The sequence below is a fragment of the Panicum virgatum genome, chromosome 4K (assembly GCF_016808335.1).
Source record: "Panicum virgatum strain AP13 chromosome 4K, P.virgatum_v5, whole genome shotgun sequence".
Taxonomy (NCBI): Eukaryota; Viridiplantae; Streptophyta; class Magnoliopsida; order Poales; family Poaceae; genus Panicum; species Panicum virgatum.
Genome location: NC_053139.1, coordinates 28,382,479 through 28,405,772, shown reverse-complemented (window position 1 = coordinate 28,405,772; position 23,294 = coordinate 28,382,479). Strand labels below are relative to the sequence as shown.

Here is a 23,294-nt window from a genome sequence, read left to right as displayed (position 1 = left end):
CCCGGCCGTGCCGTGTGGTACTTTGGGTCTGCAGGTCCAAGAGTCCGTGCATGAATTTTCATGCATGTACAAAATCTTACCACTTCTGGGCTGTGGCGGTGCCGTGCCAAATGGTTGCGGCACGTCTGTAGGATAGGTTGAGTGGGTGGAGCTAAGCCAGCAAGATGGCTAACCGCTCTCAAATAGGGGCGACATGCAACTCGCGCACGCGTTACCGGTGCGGCGGTGCTCTCAAACGCTCGACCCCTGGCGGCGGTGCACGTACGCCGCGCGCGCATCCAATCCACGCCCCGTGCGGGCGCTCGCGAGAACAGCAAACGCGCTTGCGAGCCGGGGGCGGCGGGTGCGTGGGCAGGGCGTACCGCCCGCGGCCGCCGGCGCCGGGCTTTGGCGTGCGTGCCGTCCGGTCCGGGGACAAAGTCTGTGTCCGGCTTTGCAGTTGTTGCAGGAGCAGTACGGGGGTGTCACGAGTGAGCCAGGCATCAGGCATCTCGGAGAGAGGAGGGGAATCAGTTGTGTCTTGTGTGTTTTGGCCAATTGGCCACCGGCCGGCGCCCTTTGCGCGTGTTTTTTTTGGGTGGGAGGGGGGGGGGGGGGGGGGGGCACCCTTTGCGTATTTGCGTTGGAGGACAGGATCTCATCGTCCCAAAAGAAAACCTTGGAATAGGTGCGGCTCTGAGCGTTTCGTAGGCTTGGAAAGTTCGTAGTCTTTTTCCACCCAAAAAGAAAAGGGGCGCACTGTTGGGCACAGCAGCGGCAGACGCCAGGGCTAGGCGGACTTGCGAGCAAAGGTATATGTCAGCCACATCCTGCCTGCTGCCGTGCTCTCTATCCAGCCCCCAGCCCAGCCAAAAAGAAAAGGGGCAGTGAGCAGACCGGCAGAGCAGCCCCTCCCCCGTGCCCCCCACGTTCCATCTCTTAACGGGGCGGGGAGGAAGGCGGCGACTCTCTGTTCTTCGCCACGGGCGCGCCGCCGTTCGACAACAAAGGTTCGCAAAGCGTAAACCCTGCTTCCCTCCCATTTCTATCACAACACAAATGTTCGATGAATTGCGCAGGATGTGCCGCCCTAATGGACTCGGTGCCGAAGGAGGCGGCGGCTATGAGGAGTGCGGCTACGCGGACGGCAACCACAACGGCGGCGGAGGCGGCGCACCCACCGGACAGAGCCAGAGCACCTACCTGCACCAAGCCGATCCGCCCGTCGCGCTGCGGAAGGAGTTCGGGGCGCTACGCGTCCAACTCCACCTCATCGAGGCCATTGACAACCCGTCCCGCCTCGGGTACGGCGCCGCGGGGAGGCCGTGCTCCATCAGGGCCAACCGCTTCCTCGCCCACGTCACCGACGGCGGCCTCCACCACTACGAGGTAAGGCCTCTTCCCGCTCTTCCACTCCCCGTCCTCGGAGTTCACCGCGCACCGTTTTCGGGTGTTGCGGTGCCTGTGGTGGTTCGTTTGATTGTTTCGTTGCAGGTGACCATCTCGCCGGAGCGGAAGCCGAAGGGCCTGGTGTCCGAGCGCGCCAGTGGACTTGTTGCTGAAGGAGGAGGATGCTCCGAGGACTACATCATCGGGGAATGCAACTACAACGGCGGCGGAGGCGGAGCGGGCTACTTCCGCAACGGTGACCGCAGGCGCGCCGGACAGAGCCAGCGCACCGATCCGCACCAAGCCGAGCCAGCCATCACGGCCGCCGCCGCCGCGCTGCTGCGGAAGGAGTTCAGCTTGCTACGCGTCCACATCCGCCCCATGGAGACCCTTGACCCGTCCCGCCTCGCGTACGGCGCCGCGGGGAGGCCGTGCGCCATCGGGGCCAACTGCTTCGTCGCCCATCTCACCGTCGGCGGCCTCCACCACTACGAGGTGAGGCCTCTTCCCGCTCTTCCACTCCCCGTCCTCGGAGTTCAACGCGCACCGTTTCCGGGTGTTGCGGTGCCTGTGGTGGTTCATTGATCGTTTCGTTGCAGAGCGGCGGCCACATCCCCGTGTACGACGGCGGCGACTCTCTGTTCACCGCCGGCACGCTGCCATTCGACACCAGGAAGTTCGAGGCCATTGTCTATTCTGAAGACGACAAAAGGTGCGTAAAGCGTAAACTATTTCGCTTCTCTGGATCGCTGAAGTGATGAGATGCCAATATTTGATGAATTGTGCAGTAAGGGTCGGCAGTACAATGTGTTGATCAAGCACGCCGCTGCGATCAGCCTTCTGCAGCCGAGGATGCTCTTGGCGGGCTACCCCACGGACATCCGGGAGGAGGTGCTGCAGGTCCTTGACATCGTGGACGACATCTTCGTCGTAGGTCAGATATGACTTCGCTTCTGAGTTTGAATTTTGTTTCAATTATCTTCAGTACGGTAGGAACGCAAATAGGATTTAAAGTGGGAGCTGTAATTTAGTGATTGCTTCAAAGAAAAAAATTCCCAGCTACCCTTCACGTGCAGTTCAGATCTTGTTTCTTTGCTAGATGTTAAACTTTACATTTTCCACTGCAGATGTATCTTCAACAGTACCCATTGAACCCTTGCTACTGATTGACTTCGTTCAGAAGATTTTTAAGATTGATATCTTGAATGGAAAGTTCACTAAAGCTGAATATGCTAAGGTACACATTTTCTCCTGCCTGAGTACACTATCCAAAGTTGAGCTTGAGAGTTAAGATGTATATGCTGTTATCTGAATGTGCAGCTTTTGAAGGCCCTCAGTGGCATGAGAATTGAAGGTACAAACGAAGTAGTAATCCAAAACTACAGAGTTGTTGGGTTGTTGTCGTCCTCGAATTGTACTAATGATTCGAGGTTGGATTGTTCTCCTTTACCTTTATATTGAACAAAATATCCTAGTCTCTCTTGTTCAGATATGATGGCATCAATTCTATTGTTGGCACTTTGTTAATCAGATGTTTCTTGGACCCTTAATATTTCAGTTTCGAATCACCTCCTGGACCCATGAAAAAGTTCATAGATGATTCTAGAGAAAAATAAAGTTCATAGATGATTCTAGAGAAAAATACAATCTGGAACTGAAGTACAAGTTTCTCCCATGGCTTCAAGTTTGCAGTGAGCAGAAGATGAAATATCTTCCTATAGAGGTTGGATTTCTATACTCTTTACACTTCATATATTCTGCTCCTATTTCTGAACATCCATTTGGATTCAGGTTTGCAAGATAGTTCCCAGACAGCTTTATCAGAAGAAGCTGGAAGCCAGTCAGGTCGCAAGTGTAAGTCAACCTGCCTGCTTTGGACTGAACTCAATCAGTCGCAATTTTGTGTCATCTGTGAAATTTTCTCTAGCCCAACTTAACTTCCTTAGGTTCTTGATCTCAACCAGTGCAACAGCAACAAACTTGCAAAAGTTGATGCTAGAGTTCTGCCACCTCCAAATGTACTACTTCCATGTTTTCTAATGTAGATTTTGTCTAAAGTAGCTTGTGATTGTCTCGTGTGCTCTCTCTTTTTTTTCCTGTTGTTGTAGCTTGAGAACCTCTTCCAGTATAGCTACTTACTTTACATTATGTTCTTTACCAAAGGAATATATCAAGATAACATTTGCTTTAACTTTGCATGGGGTTTTGATTGATAAATATTTTTTTTCTTAATATGTCACCCTTGTTTGTCAATTTCATTTGGACTGTTTTTAGAAAGTAGAAAATGCTGTCCAAATCAGCAACTGGGCATGCATTAATTTTCTTTTAAGATTTGTCTAACCGTGTTGTTGAATAACTCTGCTCTAAACTGGCTGAAATGTCTCGTATTACTGGAGTGGTACTCAACTCTATTATTATTCTTTTTAGATGTCTTTTGGTTTTCATCTTCTTCTTCTTTGTTTTTTTTTCTGGCAGTGCTCCTAGCTTATCATTTTCACTTTTATTTCAGGACTTATCTGATTGGAAGCTTCCAATATTCATTGAATGCTCAGATAAAGTGGAAGATGACCTTCATTTGCGGTATGGAGAAGCTCAGAATGAGGTGAGCGATAAAAAAGATTGCAAATATTGCTATTGACATCAATGCCAACATAAACCTCAGCATCACCTCTTGTGAAAAAAGAGCTGCCGATCAAAATATTATGATACGTTTACCATCTTGACAGGGCGGAGGGAGGCACTCGGCCTTTGATGATGTACAAAAGAGTTTGCCGATTGTTTCGAACAAGCCACCAGTTATATTTGGTGCTGATGTTACCCATCTTAAACCTGTAGATGATTCTGCCCCCTCCATTGCATCTGTAAGTTCTCATTTTCTTTGAACAATGGACAATACCTTCTCTAATTTCATGACATTAGATTAAAAAAAGTTGCCTGGTGTTCCTTTAGGTCGGTGGCTCCGAAGATTGGCATGAGGTGTCCAAGTATAGTGGTATCCTTCCACAAATTTACCGTAAAACACTCACTGATGGCCTAGAAAATATTTTCAAGTAAGAACATCACTCTATTTGTCTGTTTGAAATTTCGTGAAATGTGATGTCATCAATTCTGTTGCTGGCACTTTGCTAATCAGTTGTTACTTGGAACCTTACATTTCAGAGAAAAATGCAATCAAGAGATGAACAGGCTCAACCTTACCACTGGCTTTGAAGGAAATGAGTTTGGACAATCCAACTCTGTGTTTGAAACTGACTGTGAGCCCATCAGAGTAAGAAAAATGCATAAAAAATGTAAGCAAACTGTTGTGTTCCTTTTGTGGCTTTATTCTTACATTTTTCTTAATTAACAGAATACAGTAACGATGAAACTTGATGGGAACAAAGAGAATGACTGGACAAGCTATTGCCAAACGATGGCTCAAGTTAAAGCTTGGTTCATGTCCAATGGTACTGCTGTGGATGTAAGTGAACTGGTGGGCGAAGAAAAGTACATCCATGTGGTGCCGGATAATGGAACGTTTCATCTTACGCTGACACACAGGGGAGAGTCCGTTGACTTAATCATAGATGCCCGTGAAGCATGGTTGAAGGGCGAAGCAAGCCCAGATCTGATATGCGAATTTAATAGTTGTGACAGATATATCTCCCATGAATTCGGCCAAATGCTGAAAGATTGCGATGGTTCTTACTCATCAGTGGCACCAGACCATCGCATTGAGTTAATTCCAGTTGGAAATCAAGCTCTGCTAGAGGCTTTTAGGATATTGAAGGCAGGACCAGGAGCAGATATCAAAGGAGAGCTGGTATCATCATTCGAGGAAGCCTGTGGCGTAATCATAGTTCACTTTCTTGAGCCTTTAAAATACCATGAGATATTTGACTTTGTTTGCGAGGCTTTGAGAGATGATAAACCAAGTTATTTGCCAAAGTACCTGGTCAAAGCCCTAAAAATATGGGGCAAAATGGGTGAGACTGCTGGTAAGTATGTCTTTCGGTCACTCACTGGATCCCAAGTTGATAAGTTCGATATATCATGGAGGGGGCTGAAACACTTAAATCATTTGAGGATGTGGTAAATAATGTATTCATTATGCCACAAGTTTTCCTTGATCATGTGTTCTTTAAGAAAGTACAGTTCAAGGATACCACTTTCAGACCAGTGGATCCTGGCCTAGGTGATCCTGATTCATTCCTAATGGTCAACTTATACAGAAGAATTGTGAACAAATCAAATCTGAACAAGAGGGAGAGGCAGTTCCTCCTGGATCACGAGTTCTATTTCGGAAATAGAACTGGAGGTCCCCCCGTGCAAGCTTGCAGCGGCAGTCCTTGAGAAGGGGAAAGATTCCAAACCATGGAAGTCTGTTCTGCCCTTCCGGGGCCAGGTAGTCCGCAACAGTGCCAGACTGTTGTCCATCTGGAAACATCATTTCAAGTGAGCATGCTGGAAATGCTGTAAACTTTTGGTCGCAGTAAGAACACATCAAATTTCTGTACATTTTGCTCTGAGTTGTACTGATTAAAATTCAATGGACAAGTTTTTAAGCTGTAGTGATTGAGTTGTATTCTTTCATGGTTACTTGTATGGGTTTCATGAATAAACTTTTGGTCGCAGTAAGAACACATCAAATTTCTGTACATTTTGTGTTGGATATTGAGGTGGCCCTAATACCCACTAAGTTGAGGATCTACCCCTATGACACACCAACTCACTCCAGAGTCGGTCAGCTTCTAGTTACTTAGTGTACCGGGTCCTTTTGATGGCAGAGCCGCCTTTTGCTTCCGGGAGGCAGAGCCTACCAACAGATGAAGCTGGCTTTCGGGTGACAGAGCCAATCTTTGATGAAGCCCAGACCCTTTTGTGATCCCGGGTGACAGAGCCAACCTTCGATGGATCACAACTTATACACTAAGTACTTAGGCTTAACCGGGAGACTAACACTTATAAATACACTTTATTGGAGCAACAAAGTTACAAAGGAACACACACCTTTAAGTGGCTAGCCTAGCACTCACCCTTCTAGCCCTACCACAACTCATCTACCTTGCTCATGGATGGATGCCATGGCAAGGAGGAGCTCTCTATTTATAGGGTTACAAGGCCATTGGATTATTGACATGTGGCAAAATCATAGCCCTTGATCTAAATTCTACACTCTTCCATGAAAATATCTAGTTCTAGAAATATCTTTGATTTACTTTATTTAGATATTCTAGAGAACTCCATGGAAAATATCTTATCCTTGAATTGTGGAGAAGAGTGTAGAAATTTGACTTGCTTCCTTCAACACTCCTCCTCAAGGAAAACTTCTATCCAAAGTAGTCCTGCAGACCATGCCGAGTGCTTCTCGAAATTTCTCGAACTTTTCTTTGTGAAGGCCCTTGGTGAGGATATCTGCAATCTATTCTTCTATCTTAGTAGGCACCATCTCAATTTTCCCTTCAATTACCTTTTCTCTTATGTAGTGATAATGAACTTCTATGTGCTTGGTCCTTGCATGGAATACCGGATTTTCCGCCAATCGAATAGAAGATAGATTATCACAGAAAATCCTTACTTGGTATTCTGCCGACAGATGAAGATCCTCCATTAACTGCTTGAGCCAGGTGCTTTCTTGTGCTGCCATTACTGCCGATCGATACTCTACTTCAGTACTAGACAATGCCACAGTTGGTTGTCTCTTATTGCATCATGATATAGCTCCAGATCCAAGACTAAAGAAGTATCCTGTAGTTGATCGCCGTGTGCAACTATCCCCAGCATAGTCGGCATCGCAATATCCCATAACTTGGTAGTCTATTGTCTTCTTATACATAATACCAAAGTTGATGGTGCCCTTGACATACCTAAGGATACGCTTGACTTCATCAAGATGAGGCTTCTTTGGTTTGCTCATGTATCGAGTAACTACTCCAACTGGATAGGAAATATCTGGCCGGGTTAGCGTAAGGTAGATTAGACTCCCGACCAGCTGTCGATACATAGTCATGTCCTCCAAGTCATTTCCTTCATCTTCCTGCAGCCTCACATTGGGATCCATAGGAGTAGATATAGGCTTGCAGTCAAGCATTCCATACCTTTGTAAGAGATCCTTGGCATATTTCTGTTGTCCCAGAAATAGCCCTTCCTTTGTGCGCTCCACCTCAAGTCCGAGGAAATGTTTCAACTCTCCAAGCTCCTTCATTTGAAAGCGGACTGAGAGATTTTCTCTTGTCCTTTGTATTTCCTCAGAGTAATCACCCGTGATAATCAAATCATCAACATAGACTAGTACTATTGCTAGTCTTCCTTCCTTCGCCTTCACAAATAAGTTAGAGTCTGATGGAGCGACTTTGAAACCACTCTGTACGAGAAACTCACCGATCTTCCCGTACCATGCTCGTGGAGCTTGCTTTAAGCCATAAAGTGCCTTCTTTAGTTTGAATACATAGTCGGGGTGGATCTTGCTCTTGAAGCCTCTAGGTTGCTCTATATAGATATCCTTATCAAGCTCACCATGTAGGAATGCATTCTTGACATCCATTTGCCACAAGCTCCAAGACTTACAAGCAGCCAATGCTAGCAAGACTCGAATAGTTGTGATTTTTGCCACCGGGCTAAATGTTTCTTCATAGTCTAGCTCATACTGTTGAGAGAAACCCCGAGCAACAAGTCGAGGCTTATACCTTTCAATTGAGCCATCCGAACGGGTCTTTACCTTGTAGACCCATTTGCAATATATAGACTTTACTTTATTTGGCCTTGGCACTAAATCCCATGTTTGATTATCATTTAGTGCCTTAATTTCTTCCTCCATCGCCTTACGCCACTGAGGACCTTTTGATGCTTCTTCATATGAAGATGGCTCAACAAGTATAGGCTCATCAACAAAGGCAGCATTTGCATACCTTGGATTAGGTTTGATCTTCCTTGTTGTCCTCTGTAGTTTTTGAATAGGCTCTTCAAGCTCCATTTGTGGCAATTGAGGGTCTTCTGGTGTCATATGATGTACACTGGTCTTCCATGGGCTCTTGGCTTTCACTGATGAACCCTCTTTATTTTCACTTGGAGTTTGTGCCTCCTCCTTGTCTTCTATGATTTCTTCTGGAACCTCCTCCAATCCTTGAGAATCAGGTAACTCAACCTTTTCAGACGACCACCAAGTAGAAGCTTCATCAAACACCACATTTCTTGAGGTATGGCACTTTCCTGTGGTTGGATCGCAGCATCTCCAACCTTTTCGTGCATCATCATATCCGACAAAGATGCACCGAATTGCCTTCTTCTCAAACTTGTTCCTTAGATGATCAGGCACAAACACGTAGCAGACACAACCAAACACTTTGAGATGGCTTACCACTGGCTTCAGTTTCCATAGCAACTCATGGGGAGATTTGAAACCCAGCTTTGGTTGAGGTAGCCTATTAATGATATAGGCTGCCGTCCTCATACACTCAGCCCAAAATCTTCCATGTACATTCTTGGCATGGAGCATACTTCGGCAAGTTTCAGCAAGGTGACGATTCTTGCGCTCTGCTACTCCATTCTGTTGTGGAGTATTTGGGCATATCAATTGCCTTCTTATCTTGTGCTCCTTGAGATAGATAGTGAACTCATTTGACAGATACTCCCTTCCATTATTAGTGCGGAGGCATAGAATTTTCGTGTTGAGTTCACCTTCTATCTTCTCCTTGAACTCCTTAAACTTTGTAAAAGTTTCAGACTTCTCTTTCATAAAGTAAACCCAGACGTACCTTGAGAAGTCATCAATAAACATCACCTTGCATCTCATTCCTCCAATAGATATTTACTTGACTTGGCCAAAGACATCTGAGTGTATGAGCTCCAAAGGTGCCTTCGATCGATGCTCTGACTCCTTGTATGGCAATTGATGAGCCTTGCCATACTAACAACCGGCACACACTATGTCTGTCCGGATGTCTATTTGAGGAAGCCCTTTCACCACTTGTTTCTGCATCATCTCCTTCAATTTATTATAGTTAACATGTCCAAGACACGCATGCCACAGATCACCAGTGTCATTTCTTCGAGTCTTGTCCACATAAGCAGATTCAGCTGAGAGGACATAGACCGATTGTCTCCTCTTTCCTTCCATGATGGGTGTGCCAATCACCTTTAATTTTCTAAAAATCGCCACACCTTCTGGCCCAAAGAGCACATATTTTCATTCTGCTGTCAATTGAGGGACTGACAGCAGATTTTTCTTTAAACCCGAAACATGATAAACCTTCTCAAGTTGGAGTTGCTGAGGACCATACCTTGGAATGACCACCTTCCCAACATGAGAGATAGATAATCTCGAGTTGTCTGCCATCAATACTACTCTTCTTCCCTTGTAGTCGGTCATATCTTCTAACTTCTTGTCATCATTGGTCATGTGATTAGAGCACCCAGAGTCAATGATCCAGTCCTCCGTATAATTAACTGCCGGATCAGTTATTGCTGCAAAAGCAGCTGCCTCCATGTGCTCGTCCAACTTATCTTCTTCAATTTCTTGAGAAAACCCAGCTTCAACATCCCACTCTTCTTCGCTGATGTATGCTTCCCCCTTCTCTTGTGTGGTAGTGGTCATATTCCCTTCAAAGCACCTCACATTCCCTTCAAAGCGCCTCCTAGGCAATCGACATTCTCGAGCAAAATGACCTTGCTTAGCGTAATTGTAGCATCCATCATTCTTTCTTGTTGGCTGTTGTTGCTGTTGGTCTTCTCATCCATGGGCTCCCCCTGAAGAACCACTTCTTTCCTTTGGGTGATGCTTGCCACCATCTGACCACCTTGGTTTCGGCTTCCATTGACTCCTAGGTGGACCCTTCTTCTTACTTGTGAAGAGCGCCTCCTCCTGCTCCTTTATAGTAATGGTGCCCATCTTCTTGGCTAACTCCTCCTGATTAGCCAACAAATTTTCTAGCTCCACCAATGAAGGTTGAGTAGGCCACCCTCTTATTGCGGCTATAAACCCATGATATTCGGGTCTAAGGCCATTGATGATAATTCTCCTCATACGAGACTCACCAACCTTCTCATCTGGTGCAAGCTCGGATATCTCTCGACAAATAGATTTTACTTTTGTGAAATACTGACCAATAGTCAGAGTGTCTTGAGAGATACCTGATAACTCCTTCTCTAAGAGTTGGAGGCGTGCTTCATTCTTCTTGGAGAATAATTTTTCCAGAGTCTCCCAAGCTTCCTTCGGGGTCTCCGCATCCCGTATGTGCTCTAGTAGATCCTCTTCAATGGTCGTTTTTAGCACAAACATAGCCTTTCCAGTCTTGATGCGCCATTTCCGCAAAGCTTCGGCTCCATCCTTCTTTCCAGAACTATCACCACTCTCCTTTGGTGGAGGCACAGTTTCGGTTCCTGCAACAACCTCCCATAGGTCCTGACCTTGTAGGTAGGACTCCATGCAGGTCTTCCAATAGCCATAGTTATGACTATTGAGCTTCTTGATCCGATGTCGATGAAATTTGACAGGTGACCTATTTAAATTACAAAGAATCAATTTTTCCAACCGAACTCAGAATTTGAATTTAAAATTCAAATTTGAATTTGAACCAATTTGTTAACTTTTTTTAAGGAAAACCGTGGGGGAGTTCCCAATAGCGCTTCATTTTCTCATTTTAGGAAAAAACAACTGTACAGGCAAGCAAACATAAGAAAGAAAAAAGAGACTTTCAACTTACAGCTAGGGGGGGAAGAAAGTGAAGAAGAAAATGAAATCTACACAATTTGTTAACTCTTGACAACAAGGCTCAATTAATTAGGAATTTCGATCCCAATTTAAATTCCAAGTTCACATGGAAGCAATTGAACTTGAAATTCAAACTTTTGAGACCTTTTTGCCACCAAGCTTATGCATGTACACAAGTGTTACAAGGCAATGTGACACAGGGTGTCACATGAGGGGTCCTATTTATAGCCTATGGAGGTTTCTTGGCCATGTGGAGATGCTTGGAATCAAAGGAGCATCTTCCATGCATGCTTGCCATGTGTCTAAGGCGGCTCCAGCAGTTTCAACGGTTACTTGGCGAATCCCCAACCGTCACTGACCTACAACTGACCTAACGAACCGACACGGAAAAAGGCCGGGCCAGAGGCCTTACCCCTGGGTCGGCTGACCCCTCAGGTCGGCTGACCTGGGGGTGGCCCCCTGGCCCAGTCCTTCAGCCGGTTGCCTCCTGGGCTGATTCTAGGCCAATCCAACCCGAGGATTTGTCGGATTTCCGGGATTTCTTCGGAATTTGGCCTTCACCCTTTTTGGCTGAATTTTAGGTTTTCCAGTGTCAATGGTTATATGCAATTTAGCCCCAGAACTTCCTGGAAATTACCTGCAAGCCAAAAATCACCAAAACTTGTGGAATTGGTTAATAAAAACCCCTACCACTAAGTTAGGTATTACTTTTATGCTCTTTTTGCAAGAGTTGACGGCCTAAACTAGTGCGATAAGAGCCATCAACAACCGGCTAATCAATCCGTCCGAGGGCATCGATATCCCCTTCGGAGAAACCACGCAGCGGGGTTCCGGGGGGGGGGGGGGAGAAGATGGGTCTTGGATAGTCCCATTTTGTCGAAAGTGCTGGCGAACAAGAGGTCGGTGGAATTTCTGTTGTCCAAGATCCTCCGCCCGTCTACTCCTTGGATGTTGGCGGCGATGACTAATGCGTCGGTGTGTGGGAAGAACTTGGCACACATATCGTCTTCCGAGAACTCGATGGGGACGTTCATCCACCGAGTCCTAGTGACCTGCGGGGAGGAAGCGACATGCATCACCTGTCGGAGGTTTGGATTCGAAGGTGTGCGAAGACCCTCCGGTGATGGTCATGATAACGGTGTGGAGTCCCACGATATGCTGGGTAGGTCGGGGATCCGCGGCGGGGGGCTCTGTCTTCGGGATGACCGGCAGCTGTGGGGCCAGAAGCGTGGCGAGGGAGGGAGGGGGGTTACTCCCGGTGGTGGTGGGGAGCACTGATCGCCAGCACCTAGCTTTGCGAAGGCTGCATTCCGGGCACCTATCCGGAGGCGGCGACGACTCTGGGTGAAGAGTGTAGGACGACTCTAGTTTGGGGTGGCCTTGCCACCACTCTTTGTGCCGCAACAGTGAGACATTGCGGAGTGGTGTGTGTTGACTCCTGCTAACGCACGCGACTAGGAATAGGGTAATTCCTAGCAATGGCGCCAGACAGGAGTCATGTGGGGTAGGTCGATGCAATTACAGAATAAATCTGCAAGCGGACGGATCTACCGCTGCACATTTCACCCGGGAGTATTCCACATGTATCGTATTTTTAATCCCAAGGGAAGATTGGTAAGAAAGCTGCATTGCTATTCTAATGCAAAACATTGATGTAAGACTTAATGTTCATACAAGGGTAAGTGATAAATAATATTGCAAGGGTAGGTGACACTAAGATAGGCGATCAAGCAGGCTCTAATAAGATTCTGTACTTCATTATATAAGTCAATTTTAGTATACAGTTATTAGTCTACTAAGGCATAACCAATACCCCCTAACAGTGCCCTCTTGGTTGATCGAGAAACCACCCCGGACTGCCGAGTTCCTTACGGCAGCCTGTCATGGCCATCCGACCGGATCCAGTACGGAGGAGTACCTTCACCAGGAAATTGTTCTTACGCCCGTAAGCAAACGTGGGGGCGCACACGTCCCGAGCTATCACCATCGGCGCCCAGACCCCACTACTCCATGGCCTATGGCCCCACTTAATGATATTTACTAATCTAGGCACCACGCCTACATTACTAAATAACACTCTATGCCCCAGCAGCTGGGTATGAGCTAAGCATAGAGCACCTACTTTCATAGGCATTAAACCACAACCAATGCACCTCTTCAGTAAGCTACCTATACCATTCGAGAATAACTTTATACTAATGTCGCTATTCGACGGCATATGGAAATAGAGCAAAGTATATTGACTATATAACGAAGATAATTATATTAAATCAGAGCAAAGTCTTACAAAGGAAGAACTGAATACTAGAGACATACCCAGAACTCCGGCGAGGCTTCTGCTCGATGAACTAAGACTAATTCTAACTTCTATCACACTAGCACTAGAACTATATGAAAGTGGAGAGAGCTTCTTTGCTTGGCCTTCTTGTTGTGTGTGTTGAAGAGAGGAGGGGGTCCCTTTATATAGCCAAGAGGTAACTTGGGGGAGTGGGTGGAGTAGCATGCACTCCACCTCAACTCACTCTCCAAGTGACAAGTGGCATGGCGGTTGCATGTAGTTGTGGTCGTTTCCCGCCAGAAACACTTGCTCAACCACCATCCCACCGACTTGGCGCACCGCCTCACCGAAATTGGGCCCGGTTGGCCCCATCGGCAGGTCGGCCGACCCAGCCTGGGCTCGGCCAGGCCTGGGCTTTGGCAAGCGCCCCTCTGGATCCAGTACAAGCCCACAGGTAAGTGTCTTTTTGGTCCTGGGCCTGGTCCACTTCAGGTTTTGGGGTCCTCCAACTTCCGGGCTTTGTATGTTGAGTTGAATTCGGCCCGTTTCTCTTCCATTTTGCGATAAAGTCCCTGCACTCAAATAAAATTTCAATACAAGTGGAACTACATTATTTTGTACCTCTATGCATTGCAAGCATTGCTAATTTCTCTTGTTTTGTAGACATGTTGACGGGCGAAATCGTGCAATAACGACCATCAACAGTGTGCCCCCCGTGATGCTCGTGGATGACGAAGAATAGGAGAGGATCCTGCGGACGCCGCTCCCCATCGCCGCTTTCTCTTCCTCCCGAGGACTGACCGCACTCCTTTGGGGCGAAGGGAGGCCTTCTGTCATACCCCTCGGGTCATTCCTTCTGGTCGTCCCTCTGTGGTGAGATGCAGTCTCGACTTTCCTCCCATCGGGGATGGCTCTGCTCCCGGCTAGACCATTGCACGTGGGAGACGTTGTGGTACAATCGGTGAGACTTGTCGACCTACCGATACCTTTCGTCTTTCTCGCACCCCTTCTCCTACCTATCTCTAGTGCTTCATTCAGCCTTTTCCTGCGCCCGCTCCTTGTCAGCGATGCGCATGTCATCGTCTTCCGCCCTGGCATATTCTTCCATTTTCTGGAGAAGGTCTTGAACATCGGTGAAGGGCTTGCGGGACATCCAGCTCCAGAGCTGTCCAGGTTGAAGGCCTTCTTTCGCGGCGTCGATGATGGACTGGCTCCAGAGCTCCAGAGCCTCCATTTCACTCTAATGTGTGCAATTTGGTTTTTTATGCCTAATTTGGGAGTTCAAAACCCTATCCACATATTCAAGGGAAGCTCCAACATCCAATGATCAAATCTCGTTTATAATTGATTATTTGTTGTAAGCTCTCATAGTGTTTTCATCAATCACCAAAAAGAGGGAGATTGTAAGTGCAATCAAGCTCTAAACGTGGGTTTTGGTGATAATGACCACACAATGAGGGGACTAACGAGATTTATCAAGTTGACAAGTAGGGATTAAGAAAAAGAGGTACATATTGAGGTGGTGGAGTACCCCAATCCAAAAGGATGCTTTTTGAACGACAAGGCTTTTTTGTTTTCTCTATTGTTTTACTCATTGAGTATAGGAAAAGCTGCACTATCAAGGGGGACACGGTCGTTTGCTAAAATGCTAGATCAAGTGCTCAAGCTATTCCACCACATATCCTCCAAAAGCATAGCCAAAGCAACAAGCCACAAAATTCCTATTTCCACTGTTGCCAGGCAGTGTGGCAATGCCACTCTCACTCGTGGAAATTCCGCTCCGCGGAAGTGCCGCACTTACGGTTTCTAGAAAAATCAAAATAGCCGTTGGGAGGCTGGATATACACCCCATCCCTCCCCCCCCCCGCCAGAAACACTGCTCTTCTTCCTACTCGAGCTCTCCACTCCCTCTCACTCCATTGGAGCATCCCCAAGCTTTCCAACTCAAATTCTTGAGAGATTAAGCCTCTAATCATAATTTGAGAGCTCTCCCATCTTCGTTCTTCAAGCAAGAGCACTTTGTTTGCGTGAAGGCCGGCGGTTGTGTTTGTTACTCTTGGAGCTCTTGCTCCTAGCTGGCTAGGCATTGCCTGGCGAGCTTCCCCACTCTTGTGGTAGCCCCGGGAGGTTTGTAATCACCCCATCTTCATAGTAAACACCTCTCATCTCTTAGGGTTCATCCCTTTGACTTGAGACCGAGGAAAGCTCTTAGTGGGTGATACCTTCATGGTCACCTTAACAACGTGGACGTAGGCAAGCCTGTGTGGCGAGCTGAACCACAAGCTAAATCTTGTGTCCTTTGTGCTTGAGATTATTGTTTGTGTTTGGCTTACTCTTGTGTTTCTGGTGATCCTAGGGTTTGGTGCCGATCTACTCGCTCAAGTAATTCCGCAATCATTCAACTGGTAAAACAGGTTCCTACCCTTCCTGGCAACACTTCTATTCAAGTGAAATTCTCAATTGCTACTCAGTTTTTGAACTAAGATCTCGGGTTGCTAGCGGCAGTGCCGCATAAGTTAGCGGAACTTCCGCACTGCGGAAGTGCCGCTTGGTTGTACGGAAGTGCCGCACTTGCCAACTGATAGAAAAGTTGGAGTTTTTAGTGTGCAGGCCTATTCACCCCCCCTCCTCTAGGCACAGCGCAAGATCTTTCAGGATAGAAGTCCAAACAAGTAAGAAGAGGGGCCCCGAAACCCGGAGGGGAGTTCCGAAGGGCTCTAGGAAAAAGAGTATGAAACTTCCAGTAGCGCTTGAATGTATCTCTTATTGAACTGCCCCCTTACATACCCCGGGAGGGGGGCTATTTATAGTTGGGCGGAGGGGGCACCCTCTATCAATTTACAATTATACCCTTGCCTATGCTCTTTGTGGAAACTAGAATCCTATGTTGTCCTTCCATGACGTAAGTTGAGGGTACATTTGTCCTTCTGCCTCCCTCTGTTGTCGTATATCGGCCGCAGTGCGATCTGTCATCACCATTGTCTTTAGGGCATAAGTCGCTTGTACGGAGCGGAAGGGTGGTCGGAAGCCCTTCACCCCCTTAGGTCTTCCGGCCTCCGAGCGTTCCTCATAGCTTCTTGTGAGCAATGTCCCCCGGTAGTCCTCCTTCCCTTCTGAAGTCTACACTGGAAGGGTCTTCCTCCTTCTGGGTACTTCCGGGATTCGGGGGAGGGGGGAGGGGGCGTTGCTTGCCTTCTGGTCATCCTCCGTAGCCTCGCTCCAGGTCTGGGGCCAACCTACTCCCTTATATCTGGCGGAGGGGCCTTCCAGAACCCCTTCCCGGGCTGATTTCCCAACAGCCGCGCCAGCCGGCACAGCCACGCCAGCCTCCATGGTCAACCTCCGTGGCAAGCCAGCCGGCATGGCAAGCCCCTACCACAATGCCAAGGTGTCGTCCAAGGACAAGCCTGCCGAGCTTGACATAGCGGTGCTGTCCCCACCGCTGAAGCCGCACGGTATCCTGCGCGCCACCCATCGTCGCTCAGACGTGGCGTCGCGCCGGCCAGCCGTCGCGTTGGCAGCCCGGCACGCCGTCGTGCAGCCCTAGGCCCTGGCGGCAGGATGAGGAGGCGAATAGATAGGGTTGAGAGGGGGAGTGAGGAGGTGAATAAGGCTGGCAGAGTGGTGAATAGATAAGGTAGAGAGAGACGCGGGAGGAGAGGCAATAAATGGATGGATACGGACCGAAGCGAAGAGTGAAAAACGAGCACGGCGCCAAACATATATTTGGATGTTAAAATAATTTCAAATAAAAATATTATTAACTGCAAAGTTATAGATCTCGGCAAGCTTTACAATTTTGATATGGATTTTATTTTTATCCGACATTATGTACAAAAGTTATGATTTTTTTAAAAGTTTTAGCTTCTCTTGATTTACAAAGGCGGACCAAAAGTTGTCCACCTCTGTAAATCGATTTATAGAGGTGGGTATATTTTGGTCCGTCTCTATAAATGGCTTTATTTACAGAGGCGTATCTAAATGTATCCGCCTCTGTAAATAGATTTACAGAGACATGTCAGAGAAGGTTGGCTTTCCCGCGAATTGCACAAGCGGTTATTTTCTTGTCCGCCTGTAGCGTCCGGGGCTAAGTGCCTAGTAAAATAGTTTTTCACGTAGTGCCGTACACGAACTTGCCTAACAAAAAATATCTAAACTAAAGGAAATATTAAGATACATGGACTCTAACTTCCTTTATGTAGAATCTTTTTGATGAAGCCAATCAACGTGTGTGATTAGCATGGGCTTCTCCTTCCCATGCGGCAACCTTGCTTTCTTTATTCTAAGGGTGAAGTCCAATTTACCCCCCCTGAACTTGTCAAGGAGTCTGAAAACCCCCCCGAACTTGAAAACCGGGTAAACTGCCCCCTTAACTACTCAAAACCGGACAAATTAAACCTCTAGCTGGTTTTCATGGTGGTTTTTGCTGCGGGCCCACATGTCAGCCCACGGCACCCACATATCAGCCTCTCTTTCTCTCTCTCTCCCTTTCTCCTCTCTCCTCTCTGCTCTCTTCTCTCTTCTCCTGCTCGCCGCCGCTCCTGACCCTCAGTGCCGCCGCCACTTCCGTCCCTCAATCCCGCCGCCGCCGCCCCTGGGATGCCGTAGGGCGGCGCAGCCGGCTCTGGGCGAGGCGTAGGGTGGACGCCGTGGCTCAGCTCGTTGCGGCGGCCTCGCACGTCGACGATAGAGGGCGACGCATCCATGCGCTGCGGCTGCCCAGCGCATCGGCGGCACAGGCTGGGTCGTAGCTGGCGAGGTGAGCCGGCAGCGTCAGGTGGGCGACGCCCGGACGCAGCGGCGGCGCGGTCCGCAACGGCCTGGGCGGCGCTGCCGAATCCCGTGAGGCGGGGATGATGCTCGGACGCGGCGGCGGCGCGGTCCGCCTCGAGCGGGCAGTGCGGTCGGAGCTCGTGGGCGGGGCAGCGGGGAGGCAAGATGCGGGGGGGGGGGGGTGGAGAAGTGCGGTGCCGGACGTGGAGGCGAGGCGCTGCGCCGACGGCGGAGGCGAGGTGAGGCGCGGCGCCGATGGGAAGAGCACGTGGCGGTGGTGACGCCCGGCTGGTCTGGGCGCGGTGAGGAGCTGGACGAGAGGGAGAGAGCGCGGTGAGGGGCTGGTGGGAGCTGGCCCGCCGCCGCCGCCGGCCGGGATCCGGCGCACCTAGGATTAGCGCGAGGGGAAAAACAAAGAGAGCGGGAGCGAGACAGAGAGGGCGGGCGGCTGACGTGGAGGGAGGCTGACGTGGAGGTTAAAACAGGGGAAAATAGGGTCAAGGGGGGTTGGTTACACAGTTTTGGCAGTTCAGGGATGTCTTTTGCCTGGTTTTGTAGTTTCGGAGGTTTTCTAGACTTCGTGACAAGTTGAGGGGGTAAAGTGGACTTCACCCTAATTCTAATCACCTTGCCATGCATGTGCTGCCCCTATCTTCTTGCATGCATCTTTTCTTTATTCCACGGACTCATCAGCTCTCGCATCTTTAACTAGTAATAGAATAATCCGGCCATGATGCTAATCATATTTGATTCACGGAGGACCCTTCGTGATATGACCATATATGTGCATGCGAGTCTTACTTTCTTTCCCTTCTCGCGTGGATCAACAAGACCTCATCTCTATCGGCAACTCCATCGGCTCCCATGTTGATGCTTAATTAGAATAAATTCAAATACGATAGAAGGCTCGCTGCCCACGACTCATGCGGGGACTCTTCTCTTCTCGGAATAATCTGGATTTGTTGGCCAAAATCCGGTGTCAACAGTACCCACTTCAAGTTTATAAAGGAAGTCGTTTTGGACAAGATTTAGATCAAATTTGGGAATATAAATCATGAATAACTTCTAAGTTATTGAGCTTCAAAATGTAAAAAACCACGTGAATAGATTTATCTTTAAAAATACCAAACTGGGAGCACATGAGGTTGTCATGCCTGTTCTGCAGATTCAAATTTAACAGCAAATTAATTTTACACATTAGTTTGATATAGAACCGGCCAATTGGTAGCGAGGATGGAACCCTATCGACAACAAAATGACAAACAATCACATGAATGGTGTTGGCCTACTGTTCAATATATATTATTCCGCCAGTTCCAATGATGATAATTGTATTACGCATTGATATATTTTGTGAAACATGGGAGAAGAAGAATTAATATATATTACTAGTATATAATTGCAAACTGCATTATAAACTCACATAAAATGTTAGTCATGAAATCTAATTTCTGTTGGCGAGTATAAATTCAGAAGAGCAGCAGCATCTGTCTAGTACTCCTTCCATTTAGGTCTATTGTGCAGTTTTTCACTTTGTGCTGTTTCCTTCATGAATGCAGTATTATGTGCCACGATGCTTCTGCTTTTCAATATATGCCTCTGTTATTTAATATTATCTTCACTATGGAAACATATATTGACAAACATTAGCACAAGCAAACTATATAGAAAGTAAAATACATTCATACAGTTTTAACCCATAACAATGTACGGACATTTTTGCTAGTCAATACAAATGTGACATTATTATTCTCTTCAACCAGATTACATCACACTGTTCTCATTAGTTTATTCCAATGTCGACCCTGTGACCTTCACTGAGATAGAGACGACTTCAAGGTCTATTTGCTGTATAGCACATCCATGTACCTTAGCTTCAAAGAAACAGCAACGTTCTAGTACTCCTCTAATTGTGCTTCTGGCTCCACCCATGCTCACTTTGTGCTTCTGCCTTCATACTGTGTTTCATTATTTTCAAATTTTCAGCACACGTTTTATGCACATACTCTAGCCTTGAGGATTTGGATATAACATGGCATATCCCATAATTATTGCTATATTTGTTATGGCCTTCTCTGATGTAGAAAGATGTACCTGACTGTTTCATTACATTAGTTTTTGGCTATTGTGAAGGGGGGTAGCGACAAGGAAAGATAATAGAGAAAAGGCAGGATAACTTTCTGATTGCTGGCCTGCTACCGCTTCGGACTAGCAAAATTGGTAGCCCATGCCTTATCTCTTCAATGACATTTGATGTTGACCACCTTGCTAGGCTCTCTGGTCAAACTCCCCTCACTAGTTCCAGTGCACCTCACTATGTCCATGTGTCGATGTGGGAAAAAAAAATGTGGACACGTGAGTTCGTGTAATGCATGTGCAAGCTATGCAATAAATACGAGACCTTTTTGAAACCCGAAAAGGGACTGAGACTTGAAATGGCTTCAAGTTTCTTCATGATTTTGTGTAACAAAAAAGGGGAGATATTCACATGACAAAGTATGTACAACACAAACAGTAGTACACCGAGTATGAGCCTATAGTTCTGTGATAAGAATCACTTATTACTCTGCATAGTTTATCTTCGTTTATGCTTACAGCACAAAAAGCAGTAAACCAAGCATGAGCCTATACTTGTGCAATAAGTAACACTGCCCTCTGTCCAAGCTTTTATATTGTTTAAAAGACACTATTAGTAGTATGCCAACATAAGTAGTAGATTAAAAAGTCATTTGTTCTGTGCATGTAATGAGTTATTATAAATGTATAGATATTTACCTGCTGCACAATGATGGGGTCATCCCTACTACGATTGAAAACATAATTAAGCATTAAATCCAAATCATCTCTTGCTGCTATGTATCCATAAAATTGCATTGAACCACTCATTATAGGAGATTTAGCCAACTTCAATGAGAAAATCTGCATCATTGTACATGGAAAATGGTATCTACAATCCTCCGGATCCGGATAGCAATTTTCAGTCACCGCAGTTCTCCTCATAGGACACAGCATAGCTTCACCAAAAATGAAAATGTTACAATAGTTACTTATTGTAGTAGAGAAATGAAAACTACGAAATAAACTGTTTTTAACCCACATATTAAATGCTAGCATCGGGATTCTAATTGGGTCAATGAGACAACCCATAAGCCATAGCCTCACAGCCACAGAAGCAGCAACAAAGACCACTGCTCGGGCCTCAGCAGCAACGTGGGAAATGCATCCACCTATTTCCAAAGTTGCCATAAACCACCTTTCCTCTCCAGTTTGCACTCACCAACAGTTATATATATTATTAATTTTCCTTTCAGTTACATTATTGTGTTGCACTCTACTAAGTTGTCTATTTGAATATGACGATTTATCAGAAAATAGAGGGAAAGGGTCAATAATAATAACAAATAAGTCAGGGGTTCCCTACCTATAAATATAAATTGTATATCAGTACCATGTATGAGAGGCAAACACCAAAATGACTCAAAAATTCAATGTTCAACTGATTTGTTCTTATCTCTTGATGTACATGTGGCTTTCCATAACTTCGGAAAAAATAGCTAGGGCCAACTGTGACATTTTAATGAATATAATGAAAATAATGGGAAGATAAATTCAAGTTTGTAGAAAATACACCAAATAATCACATAGCCTTTCCAAATGTTCTAGAACAAGATTGATAAAAATAGGAAAAGAGATGCAGGTCACTTACTCTCATTACGATCATTGACATCGACACAATAATATTCTTTCCAAAAATGGCTGTTCTTGTATATAATACCATCACGGTGGCTACTATATCCAAGGATCCTTGGAGACCATACACTATCTTCTGCAATGTCCTGGGTATCTTCCTCAGTGGTTTCTCTAACTGGATTGATGTCAGTAGTTCCTTTATTGCCTCTTCTCAACAGAAAGCCCTTACCAACCTTTTTTTCAGTTTTTACTCTAGTGCTCCAATCTCCATAAAATGCCGATCTGACACACAATAACATAAGAGGCAAACCTTAGCAACCAGCTAAACACGATGTATACTATCACAGGATCAACCCTAACGAATAAAATATTTAACTAAACGGGAACACTAAAATTGAAACTGATTTGTAAGACTAGATCTGATTGTCACATAATATTAAAGTAAAATTAATACTCCCTCCGGATAAAAATAGATGACACTGTTGACTTTTGGTTATAAGTTTGACCACTTGTCTTATTCAAAAAATTTATGCAAATACATAAAAACATGAATAATGCTTAAAATACTTTAGATGATGAATTGAGTCATACATAAGATTTTTGAAACTCACTAAATTTTTTAATAAGACGAATGGTCAAACTTGGAATCAAAAGTCAACGGTGTCATCTATTTTGATCCGGAGGGAGTAACATTTTCCTCAAATACTAATAACAAAATAATAACCAGTTCAATCTTTTCCGCTTTTAGTAGGAGTAAAATAAAATTATCCTTTCTCCATTGTTAAATGTATAAAACAATAAAACAATCGCCTTTTCCTTTCTCCGTAATAGATCAGCAGAAGAACTACCTGCCTTTCAGGGAAAAAAAAGTTTAGGGGAAAACCGTAGATCAAAAGTTTGTCAAGATTCAGATCCACAAATTCATCTCAATGCGCATGGTTCTCACGAAACATTTCATACAATTGCTGATGTAAGCAAAGAAAGGAGGTAAAAACTGACCGTGAAAGAAGTAGAAGCTGATCTGGGATGCTAGATGCTGACGCCATGAGTGGAACATCTCGTCGAGGATGCCACCAATAACGCGAAGCAGGGCTCAAGAAGCTGACGTTAGATCCTAGAGTCCACCGCCAGAGGCGCTGCATCTGCGCAGACAGCGCGACGTGGCGAGAAGGATTTAGAAGAGGGCAAAGAGCGAAAAGAACAAAATGGGGCAGCATCCGTTGGAGCCGACCCCATGGATTTTGACCTGACGGAAGCGATTTGCAGCCTGGATGAATCTGGGCGGAATAGCGTCGCGTCCGGAGGGGTTGCGGCGGGAGCGGCTGCAGCTACGGAGTGGAAGGGACGTGGGGAGAGGATAAGAGTTAGGGTTAGAGAGTGGCTTGTATACTCAGACTAATGGGCCTTATTTTCTAGCGGGCTGACGGGCCAAATCTCTATCCTACGAAAGCTACACCAAGTGACGGCATCCGGCGCTCGCACGCACACCTCTATGGG

At 46.4% G+C, this 23,294-nt stretch overlaps 3 protein-coding genes across 4 annotated transcripts; 2 read left to right on the top strand and 1 right to left on the bottom strand.

Annotated features, from left to right (window-relative positions):
• The first annotated feature begins 649 nt into the window (after positions 1–649).
• LOC120702087 (protein argonaute 18-like) lies at positions 650–2,952 on the top strand. The gene is made up of 7 exons (XM_039985857.1): positions 650–989; positions 1,059–1,863; positions 1,968–2,080; positions 2,157–2,302; positions 2,496–2,605; positions 2,689–2,722; positions 2,927–2,952. Exons 2-7 carry the CDS (start codon positions 1,060–1,062, stop codon positions 2,950–2,952), a joined length of 1,233 nt encoding a protein of 410 aa, XP_039841791.1. The 5' UTR covers positions 650–989; position 1,059.
• Positions 1,969–5,869, top strand: LOC120703609. The gene is made up of 11 exons (XM_039987740.1): positions 1,969–2,080; positions 2,157–2,302; positions 2,496–2,605; positions 2,689–2,798; positions 2,927–3,091; positions 3,160–3,222; positions 3,878–3,970; positions 4,095–4,229; positions 4,318–4,418; positions 4,528–4,636; positions 4,718–5,869. The coding sequence occupies exons 5-11, from the start codon at positions 3,071–3,073 to the stop codon at positions 5,441–5,443; spliced, it is 1,248 nt and encodes a 415-aa protein (XP_039843674.1). The 5' UTR covers positions 1,969–2,080; positions 2,157–2,302; positions 2,496–2,605; positions 2,689–2,798; positions 2,927–3,070; the 3' UTR covers positions 5,444–5,869.
• A 14,276-nt stretch (positions 5,870–20,145) lies between these two features.
• Positions 20,146–22,987, bottom strand: LOC120703608. 2 transcript variants are annotated; one of them, XM_039987739.1, is made up of 4 exons: positions 22,797–22,986; positions 21,814–22,079; positions 20,883–21,121; positions 20,146–20,421 (listed from the first exon to the last, which is right to left on the bottom strand). In XM_039987739.1, the coding sequence occupies exons 1-4, from the start codon at positions 22,937–22,939 to the stop codon at positions 20,419–20,421; spliced, it is 651 nt and encodes a 216-aa protein (XP_039843673.1). In that variant the 5' UTR covers positions 22,940–22,986; the 3' UTR covers positions 20,146–20,418. The 2 variants fall into 2 exon arrangements, with proteins under 2 accessions (XP_039843673.1, XP_039843672.1); XM_039987738.1 differs by having other exon boundaries at positions 20,146–21,121; positions 22,797–22,987.
• Between the last annotated feature and the right edge of the window lie 307 nt (positions 22,988–23,294).